Source organism: Salvelinus alpinus, chromosome 1, assembly GCF_045679555.1.
Source record: "Salvelinus alpinus chromosome 1, SLU_Salpinus.1, whole genome shotgun sequence".
NCBI lineage: Eukaryota > Metazoa > Chordata > Actinopteri > Salmoniformes > Salmonidae > Salvelinus > Salvelinus alpinus.
The window spans coordinates 18,934,675-18,945,795 of NC_092086.1; the positions used below are offsets into that span (position 1 = coordinate 18,934,675).

The window sequence follows — 11,121 nt, forward strand, 5'->3', positions numbered from 1 at the left end:
ACCTGCCCTTGGTCACACCCCCCCAGCCGAACTGGGAGGTGTCTGTGCTGACCAGCTCCCGGCGGCACATCCTCAGCATCTCCAGGAGTGACAGCGCCACCTCAACAATGCCCTGAGGCACTGTGAGGTCACCCACAGCTGGCGGTGACGGTGGCGCTTTGGGTGCAGCCGGTGGGAGTTGAACCACCGTTGAAGAGGCTGGAGATGGAACAGGCCCAGGGGAGTCAGCAACGAGGGCGCCGTCAGCAAGCCCAACAGGCGTTGGCAGGTTAGGACGGATACCATCCGCCACTGACGAAAGTGGTTGAAGCAGGTTAAGATCGCCTGAACCCTTCTGGTGGGGACCAGTTCCATGCCAATGAAGGCCACCCTCTGGGTTGGCATCAGATGACGACTCGTCGTCTACAGTAATACCCAGCCCGGTGGGTCAGGAGCATGTCTCTGTCTGACAGGACCTGGGTCCTGGTTGGTGCACAAATCAGCCAATCGTCCAGGTAATTGAGGATCAACAACCCTCGGTAAGTGAGAGGTGCCAGGACAGCGGGTGCCAAGGAGAGGCCGAAGGGAAGAACCATGAATTCGTAAGCACTCCCTTCGAAAGCGAATCGGAGGTACTGCCAATGAGATGGGTGAACAGGAACATGGAAATATGCATCCCTCAGGTCCAGCGTCACAAACTACGGTCGCCCACCGTGGTGACACGAAGGCCCCTGAAGGACAGGGGCCGGAATTGAGTCGGTACCCCTCAAGCATTGTGGACAACACCCATGGGGACGCGACACACTCCTCCCACTAGTGAGTATACTTCCACGCAAGATATTACACTTACCACTGACTTACCAAGCGAACTTCAGAAAGTTTGTACCTCAAACCATACGGACGTCTGCCGAGAAAATGAAAGAGAACGTGTGTCGGGTGTATATATATAGGGGCGGAATCCATCCGTGACACAGGTGTACACGGGAGTAAATCTGTAAATCCTCACCTCGGATGGATACCAATATATTGGAGCGATCCAATATAGTGAAACATAACGTTTATTTCTAAGACTTAGAAAGTGTCCCCACTACAACAATTTTTTCCTTGATATATTTAATTGAAATACTGTAGAATTATATTCAGTCCTATGGATGACTGCTCCTACGCAAGGTTTTTCCACCTTTTAATGGGGCGATTGGTGGCTAATCGGGTGCACCACTGGGGAGTGCCAATATAGCCGACAGGTGGTTTCAAAGGCTCTCAGTGCCAATACATAGCATGCGCAATCCAGGGTTTACATACGTCATTGGAATACATGGACCCGTCCCGGATGCCGTACTAAACCCGGACAGGATGTGGCTTCGAATTACGTTACCAAAATGTGTTAGCTAAGAACAACGACTTGTAAGCATCATGACAAAAACATGTTACCCCAAGAAAAAATAGCATTTGTATCAAAGTAGAGGATCGTGGCGGGGATGTGGCTACGTTATGGGAAACGTTTTCGGGAGAAAGAGTCGCCCTTCTCGAGTTACAGAACAAGACCGAGCGATTCTGGTCAGTTGTTGTTGCTAGCCTGTTTCAATAGTATCGATGCTAGCTAGCTTGCTGGCCTGGATTAACGTTAGCTAGCTGTCTGATCTACACACTAACAATGCCTGCTAGCTGACGTTAGATAGTTATCAACACCCAGGCGCGATCATGGGACAGTCACAGTTGTTAAAACTGTGACATGACGTCTCAAAGTGATCAACAGTTGCCAGCTAACTATTAGATTAGCCAGTTGTGATCGCATCAGCAGTGTCTGAGCCTGCAAATGACACGGTGTGACAGGTATTTATAGCTAACTAGCTAGGGACTGTAGCCAGCTAACTATTTTCATGGCAGAATTATATTGTAGGTAGCTAGCTATCTACATGGTAAACAATGTTCAGAAAAGAGACGGTGTCTGATTGTCCCGTTGTGTATGTTCAACTCTCCAGCAACTGAAACAGCAGAGAGATAAACTGAAGCATTACCAGAAGAGAGTCACCCTGCAGCTGGAGAAGGAGAGGAGTCTGGCCAAGCAGCTGCTGAAGGATGGAAAGAAAGAGTGAGACTGGATACTTCACTTGTTCAGGCATCATCTAGGCTATAGCCAGGTCCCAGATCTGTTTGTTCTGTCTTGTTGTAATGGGGTGTTTCCAGGTGAAATGAAGACCGGCGCGGTTGTTGAAGTCACTGGGTTAATACACGTTGCAACAGGGAGACGCCTCCAGCACAGAAGCAGAGCAAAAATAACGAGCCGTTTCTGAGCAGGCCCTTACATCCATTTCTAATCACATATGTTCTCTAAACACATGACCTAAGACATAAGACAAGGCAGTGACTCACACAGTCTACAGTTACAACAATAATAACCAGTGTCCTCAGAACTGGCACCTTTAGTCTGGCTCCAACACTATCAGCACATAGAACTGGCACCTTTAGACTGGCTCCCACACTATCAGCACGTAGAACTGGGACCTTTAGACTGGCTCCCACACTATCAGCACATAGAACTGGCACCTTTAGACTGGCTCCCACACTATCAGCACGTATAACTGGCACCTTTAGACTGGCTCCCACACTATCAGCACATAGAACTGGCACCTTTAGACTGGCTCCCACACTATCAGCACATAGAACTGGCACCGTTAGACTGGCTCCCACACTATCACCACATAGAACTGGCACCATTAGACTGGCTCCAACACTATCAGCACGTAGAACTGGCACCGTTAGACTGGCTCTCACACTATCAGCACGTAGAACTGGCACCTTTAGACTGGCTCCAACACTATCAGCACGTAGAACTGGCACCTTTAGACTGGCTCCAACACTATCAGCACATAGAACTGGCACCTTTAGACTGGCTCCCACACTATCAGCACATAGAACTGGCACCTTTAGACTGGCTCCAACACTATCAACACATAGAACTGGCACCGTTAGACTGGCTCCCACACTATCAGCACGTAGAACTGGCACCTTTAGACTGGCTCCCACACTATCAGCACATAGAACTGGCACCGTTAGACTGGCTCCCACACTATCAGCACGTAGAACTGGCACCTTTAGACTGGCTCCAACACTATCAGCACATAGAACTGGCACCGTTAGACTGGCTCCAACACTATCAGCACGTAGACCTGGCACCTTTAGACTGGCTCCCACACTATCAGCACATAGAACTGGCACCTTTAGACTGGCTCCCACACTATCAGCACATAGAACTGGCACCGTTAGTCTGGCTCCAACACTATCAGCACGTAGAACTGGCACCTTTAGACTGACTCCAACACTATCAGCACGTAGAACTGGCACCGTTAGACTGGCTCCCACACTATCAGCATGTAGAACTGGCACCTTTAGACCGGCTCCAACACTATCAGCACGTAGAACTGGCATCGTTAGACTGGCTCCCACACTATCAGCTCATAGAACTGGCACCGTTAGACTGGCTCCCACACTATCAGCACGTAGAACTGGCACCTTTAGACTGGCTCCCACACTATCAGCACATAGAACTGGCACCGTTAGACTGGCTCCAACACTATCAGCACGTAGAACTGGCACCTTTAGACTGGCTCCAACACTATCAGCACATAGAAATGGCACCTTTAGACTGGCACCCACACTATCAGCACGTAGAACTCGCACCTTTAGACTGGCTCCCACACTATCAGCACATAGAACTGGCACCGTTAGACTGGCTCCAACACTATCAGCACATAGAACTGGCACCTTTGGACTGGCTCCAACACTATCAGCACGTAGAACTGGCACCTTTAGACTGGCTCCCACACTATCAGCACATAGAACTGGCACCTTTAGACTGGCTCCCACACTATCAGCACATAGAACTGGCACCTTTAGACTGGCTCCCACACTATCAGCACATAGAACTGGCACCGTTAGACTGGCTCCCACACTATCACCACATAGAACTGGCACCTTTAGACTGGCTCCCACACTATCAGCACATAGAACTGACTGGCACCTTTAGACTGGCTCCCACACTATCAGCACATAGAACTGGCACCGTTAGACTGGCTCCCACACTATCACCACATAGAACTGGCACCTTTAGACTGGCTCCCACACTATCAGCACATAGAACTGGCACCTTTAGACTGGCTCCAACACTATCAGCACATAGAACTGGCACCTTTAGACTGGCTCCCACACTATCAGCACGTAGAACTGGCACCGTTAGACTGGCTCCCACACTATCAGCACGTAGAACTGGCACCGTTAGACTGGCTCCCACACTATCAGCACATAGAACTGGCACCGTTAGACTGGCTCCCACACTATCAGCACATAGAACTGGCACCGTTAGACTGGCTCCCACACTATCAGCACATAGAACTGACACCGTTAGACTGGCTCCAACACTATCAGCACGTAGAACTGGCACCTTTAGACTGGCTCCAACACTATCAGCACATAGAACTGGCACCGTTAGACTGGCTCCCACACTATCAGCACGTAGAACTGGCCATAACATTCAACCTTGCTCAAATACAATCCGGTGTATTACAGAATGAAAAAGTAGAATACATTGTGTTAAACCACTTAACTGCATATGAACGTTATTCATCTTAAATGTCCCATTACACTAGCAAACAGCTGGGACTACGAAGCTTTATCAAGTCTAGTCAAATCACCAATGCATGTATATCACCAGAATCTGACCTTTGAATTGTGTACTGACTGAATCTGATCAATGCATGACTAGCTGCTTGATGATAAGCAAAATAAACAGTTATGTTAGGACTTGGTTTATTGTGCAGTGTGTTGTTCTTCCACTCCGTAGGAAGGCACTGGTTCTTCTCAAGAAGAAGCGTTATCAGGATCAACTGCTAGACAAGACTGAGAAGCAGATATCAAACCTGGAACGCATGGTGAGGCTGAGGCTCTTCTTGGGTCCGATGGGGACTTTTTATACAACGTAACTACATTGATGTAATGTTTTGCACAGCCAACTTCTCTTCTAAAAGGTGTCCTGGCTGGGTATATCTTGGATGTTCTGTATGGTGAACGCTATCTTACTTAACGTACTGATATGTTTTCACAGGTTCAAGACATTGAGTTTGTCCAGATCGAGATGAAAGTCATTGAGGGGCTGAAGGTTGGAAATGACTGTCTGAAGAGTATGCATGAGGTAGGGTATGGTTCGCTTCTTAGTCCGCGGTTTTCTATGGGGGGAATCTGCTCTTCCTCAGAATACAAATGAATCACATGACAGAATAAGCCCACATTCACAGTCACACACTCACGTGCAGTTAGGCATGCACACACACTCACGTGCGGTTAGGCATGCACACACACTCACGTATGGTTAGGCATGCACACACACTCACGTGCGGTTAGGCATGCACACACACTCACGTATGGTTAGGCATGCACACACACTCACGTGCGGTTAGGCATGCACACACACTCACGTATGGTTAGGCATGCACACACACTCACACAGGTGTAAGACGTTCAGCTCAGTGTCCTAAGTGTTCATGAATCAACCCTCCACTGGCATGTAACCTCTTTTTTGTGATCTGCACCCCAGAAAAACAGACTGTGTGTTAACTAGCGTCACTGTGCACATTGTTTGAAGATTAAAGGATTAGGTTCCAAATCCCTGACTACAGCGAGCCTAGTGGTGTGACTGCTGCTGCGTATCCTGGGTTACACTGTCTGTCTGTCTGTCTGTCTGTCTGTCTGTCTGTCTGTCTGTCTGTCTGTCTGTCTGTCTGTCTGTCTGTCTGGCTGTCTGTCTGTCTGTCTGGCTGTCTGTCTGTCTGTCTGGCCACAACCTGCTCAGAGAATTATTCTCTTTAAGAGAGAAAATGTTTAATCTCTCTCTCTCTCTCACACACACACACACACACACACACACACACACACACACACACACACACACACACACACACACACACACACACAGAATAAGTAAACTAGAAGACTTTCTGCTCCTAACTTGACATTGTCCCTGTCTCGTCCTCTCAGGCCATGTCACTAGAGGACGTGGAGAGGATCATGGATGAGACCCAGGATGCTATAGAATACCAGAGGGTGAGATTCTCTGTTCCCATGGTGTCATCAATCAATTTGATATACCCCTTTTTACAGTCCTAACTCTTAATCCATCCCAAGTTCTTCAGTGTAGTGTGTGTTGCTGCCTGTTGCTGCCCAGCTGACATGCTCTGCTCTGGTTGATCCTACAGCAAATAGATGAGATGCTGTCAGGCTCCCTGACTCAGGAGGATGAGGATGCTGTGCTATCTGAGCTGGAGGCTATCACTCAGGTGTGTATCATACTGAGCTACATCAGTCTCCTCTGGCTGTTATCTGAACTGGAGACGATCACTCAGGTGTGTATCATACTGAGCTACATCAGTCTCCTCTGGCTGTTATCTGAGCTGGAGGCTATCACTCAGGTGTGTATCATACTGAGCTGCATCAGTCTCCTCTGGCTGTTATCTGAGCTGGAGGCTATCACTCAGGTGTGTATCATACTGAGCTACATCAGTCTCCTCTGGCTGTTACCTGAACTGGAGACGATCACTCAGGTGTGTATCATACTGAGCTACATCAGTCTCCTCTGGCTGTTATCTGAACTGGAGCCGATCACTCAGGTGTGTATCATACTGAGCTACATCAGTCTCCTCTGGCTGTTATCTGAGCTGGAGGCTATCACTCAGGTGTGTATCATACTGAGCTACATCAGTCTCCTCTGGCTGTTATCTGAGCTGGAGGCTATCACTCAGGTGTGTATCATACTGAGCTGCATCAGTCTCCTCTGGCTGTTATCTGAACTGGAGACGATCACTCAGGTGTGTATCATACTGAGCTACATCAGTCTCCTCTGGCTGTTATCTGAGCTGGAGACGATCACTCAGGTGTGTATCATACTGAGCTACATCAGTCTCCTCTGGCTGTTATCTGAACTGGAGACGATCACTCAGGTGTGTATCATACTGAGCTACATCAGTCTCCTCTGGCTGTTATCTGAGCTGGAGACGATCACTCAGGTGTGTATCATACTGAGCTACATCAGTCTCCTCTGGCTGTTATCTGAGCTGGAGACGATCACTCAGGTGTGTATCATACTGAGCTACATCAGTCTCCTCTGGCTGTTATCTGAACTGGAGACGATCACTCAGGTGTGTATCATACTGAGCTACATCAGTCTCCTCTGGGTATAATACCAGGAGGAAGAGGAAGAGGGTGGTGAAACAACACCTGCCATGGAGGACCAAAACACTTCTGGTTTTCTTTTCCACCTGGTAGTTAATTGCACTTGAACTGGTTTCCCAGGTCTGACCTGACCTGATCAAGTCCTGTTTAACCTGTGTAACCGTTGTCTCCCTCTACTGCTGCAGGGTGAAGATGTAGAACTTCCAGAGGTCCCCACTGAGCCTCTACCAGAGGTCCCAGAACCAGCTGAGACAGAGCCAGGTAACGGTACTGTCTACCCTGTTACATTACCTCAATTATTATGGTGGTAGTAGTAGTACTGTCTTTACCCTGTTGCACTACCTAAATCATTATGGTGGTAGTAGTAGTACTGTCTACCCTGTTACACTACCTCAATCATTATGATAGTAGTAGTACTGTCTACCCTGTTACATTACCTCAATCATTATGATGGTAGTAGTAGTACTGTCTTTACCCTGTTGCACTACCTCAATCATTATGGTGGTAGTAGTAGTACTGTCTTTACCCTGTTACATTACCTCAATCATTATGGTGGTAGTAGTACTGTCTGCCCTGTTACACTACCTCAATCATTATGATAGTAGTAGTACTGTCTACCCTGTTACATTACCTCAATCATTATGATGGTAGTAGTAGTACTGTCTTTACCCTGTTACATTACCTCAATCATTATGGTGGTAATAGTACTGTCTTTACCCTGTTGCACTACCTCAATCATTATGGTGGTAGTAGTAGTACTGTCTTTACCCTGTTACATTACCTAAATCATTATGATGGTAGTACTGTCTTTACCCTGTTGCACTACCTCAATCATTATGGTGGTAGTAGTAGTACTGTCTACCCTGTTACATTACCTAAATCATTATGATGGTAGTACTGTCTTTACCCTGTTGCACTACCTCAATCATTATGGTGGTAGTAGTAGTACTGTCTACCCTGTTACATTACCTCAATCATTATGGTGGTAGTAGTAGTACTGTCTACCCTGTTACATTACCTCAATCATTATGATGGTAGTAGTAGTACTGTCTACCCTGTTACATTACCTCAATCATTATGATAGTAGTAGTAGTACTGTCTACCCTGTTACATTACCTCAATCATTATGGTGGTAGTAGTAGTACTGTCTACCCTGTTACATTACCTCAATCATTATGATGGTAGTAGTACTGTCTTTACCCTGTTGCACTACCTCAATCATTATGGTGGTAGTAGTACTGTCTACCCTGTTACATTACCTCAATCATTATGGTGGTAAGTATTGACAGTCTCACAGTAAAAGCTGATCTAGGAACAGTTTGGCCTTTTTAGGTCATGTATTAATAGGATTATATGGACAGAGGGACCTGATCCTAGATCAGCACTCTTACTCTGAGACACATTGTAGATACAGTCCCTGACCATGGTTTCTTTGTTCTCAAGAGAGAAGACCAGCCAGGAACAAGGAGAACAGAGAGATGCTGGCAGCGTAGAGACAAGACTCAACAATAACATCAGTAGATGGAGCTAGTCCAACTGACTCAATAACAGTAGCAGCTGTGGATGGAGCTAGTCCAACTAACTCAATAACAGTAGCTGTGGATGGAGCTAGTCCAACTGACTCAATAACAGTAGCTGTGGATGGAGCTAGTCCAACTGACTCAATAACAGTAGCAGCTGTGGATGGAGCTAGTCCAGCTGACTCAATAACAGTAGCAGCTGTGGATGGAGCTAGTCCAACTAACTCAATAACAACAACAACATCAGTAGCTGTGGATGGAGCTAGTCCAACTGACTCAACAACAACAACAACAGTAGCTGTGGATGGAGCTAGTCCAACTGACTCAACAACAACAACAGTAGCTGTGGATGGAGCTAGTCCAACTGACTCAACAACAACAACAGTAGCTGTGGATGGAGCTAGTCCAACTGACTCAACAACAGTAGCAGCTGTGGATGGAGCTAGTCCAACTGACTCAACAACAACAACAGTAGCTGTGGATGGAGCTAGTCCAACTGACTCAACAACAGTAGCAGCTGTGGATGGAGCTAGTCCAACTGACTCAACAACAACAGTAGCTGTGGATGGAGCTAGTCAAACTGACTCAACAACAACAACAACAGTAGCTGTGGATGGAGCTAGTCCAACTGACTCAACAACAACAGTAGCTGTGGATGGAGCTAGTCCAACTGACTCAATAACAACAACAACAGTAGCTGTGGATGGAGCTAGTCCAACTGACTCAACAACAACAACAGTAGCTGTGGATGGAGCTAGTCCAACTGACTCAACAACAACAACAGTAGCTGTGGATGGAGCTAGTCCAACTGACTCAACAACAGTAGCAGCTGTGGATGGAGCTAGTCCAACTGACTCAACAACAACAGTAGCTGTGGATGGAGCTAGTCAAACGTAGCAGCTGTGGATGGAGCTAGTCCAACTGACGCAACAACAACAGTAGCTGTGGATGGAGCTAGTCCAACTGACGCAACAACAACAACAACAGTAGCTGTGGATGGAGCTAGTCCAACTGACTCAATAACAACAACAGTAGCTGTGGATGGAGCTAGTCCAACTGACTCAACACATCAACAGTAGCTGTGGAGGAGCTAGTCCAACTGACTCAACAACATTAACAGTAGCTGTGGATGGAGCTAGTCCAACTGACTCAACAACATCAACAGTAGCTGTGGAGGGAGCTAGTCCAACTGACTCAACAACATCAACAGTAGCTGTGGATGGAGCTAGTCCAACTGACTCAACAACAGTAGCTGTGGATGGAGCTAGTCCAACTGACTCAACAACAGTAGCTGTGGATGGAGCTAGTCCAACTAACTCAACAACAGTAGCTGTGGATGGAGCTAGTCCAACTGACTCAACAACATCAACAGTAGCTGTGGAGGGAGCTAGTCCAACTGACTCAACAACATCAACAGTAGCTGTGGATGGAGCTAGTCCAACTGACTCAACAACAGTAGCTGTGGATGGAGCTAGTCCAACTGACTCAACAACAGTAGCTGTGGATGGAGCTAGTCCAACTGACTCAACAACAACAGTAGCTGTGGATGGAGCTAGTCCAACTGACTCAATAACAACAACAACAGTAGCTGTGGATGGAGCTAGTCCAACTGACTCAACAACAACAGTAGCTGTGGATGGAGCTAGTCCAACTGACTCAACAACAACAACAACAGTAGCTGTGGATGGAGCTAGTCCAACTGACTCAATAACAACAACAGTAGCTGTGGAGGGAGCTAGTCCAACTGACTCAACATCATCAACAGTAGCTGTGGAGGGAGCTAGTCCAACTGACTCAACAACATTAACAGTAGCTGTGGATGGAGCTAGTCCAACTGACTCAACAACAGTAGCAGCTGTGGATGGAGCTAGTCCAACTAACTCAACAACATCAACAGTAGCTGTGGAGGGAGCTAGTCCAACTGACTCAACAACATCAACAGTAGCTGTGGATGGAGCTAGTCCAACTGACTCAACAACAGTAGCTGTGGATGGAGCTAGTCCAACTGACTCAACAACAGTAGCTGTGGATGGAGCTAGTCCAACTGACTCAACAACAACAGTAGCTGTGGATGGAGCTAGTCCAACTGACTCAACAACAACAGTAGCTGTGGATGGAGCTATTCCAACTGACTCAACAACATCAACAGTAGCTGTGGATGGAGCTAGTCCAACTGACTCATAACAACAGTAGCTGTGGATGGAGTTAGTCCAACTGACTCAACAACTTCAACAGTAGCTGTGGATGGAGCTAGTCCAACTGACTCAATAACAACAGTAGCTGTGGATGGAGCTAGTCCAACTGACTCAACAACAGTAGCTGTGGATGGAGCTAGTCCAACTGACTCAACAACAACAACAGTAGCTGTGGATGGAGCTAGTCCAACTGACTCAATAACAAC

The 11,121-nt window shown here is 47.2% G+C and overlaps 1 protein-coding gene across 2 annotated transcripts; it reads left to right on the plus strand.

Moving 5' to 3' along the window:
* Positions 1 to 1,305: 1,305 nt before the first annotated feature.
* Positions 1,306 to 9,560, plus strand: LOC139570910 (charged multivesicular body protein 6-like). Of its 2 annotated transcripts, none has more exons than XM_071393229.1 (8): positions 1,306 to 1,536; positions 1,962 to 2,071; positions 4,820 to 4,907; positions 5,081 to 5,167; positions 6,010 to 6,075; positions 6,228 to 6,308; positions 7,386 to 7,467; positions 8,644 to 9,560. In XM_071393229.1, exons 1-8 carry the CDS (start codon positions 1,471 to 1,473, stop codon positions 8,691 to 8,693), a joined length of 630 nt encoding a protein of 209 aa, XP_071249330.1. In that variant the 5' UTR covers positions 1,306 to 1,470; the 3' UTR covers positions 8,694 to 9,560. The 2 variants fall into 2 exon arrangements, with proteins under 2 accessions (XP_071249330.1, XP_071249340.1); XM_071393239.1 differs by having other exon boundaries at positions 1,307 to 1,536; positions 7,386 to 7,461.
* The last annotated feature ends 1,561 nt before the right edge of the window (positions 9,561 to 11,121 follow it).

Coding starts and splice junctions, on each gene's coding strand:
- LOC139570910 (XM_071393229.1), top strand. CDS start 1,471: ATGGGAAACGTTTTCGGGAGAAAGAGTCGCCCTTCTCGAGTTACAGAA. Junction 5,168..6,009: donor GTCTGAAGAGTATGCATGAG/GTAGGGTATGGT, acceptor TCGTCCTCTCAG/GCCATGTCACTAGAGGACGT. Junction 6,076..6,227: donor ATGCTATAGAATACCAGAGG/GTGAGATTCTCT, acceptor TTGATCCTACAG/CAAATAGATGAGATGCTGTC.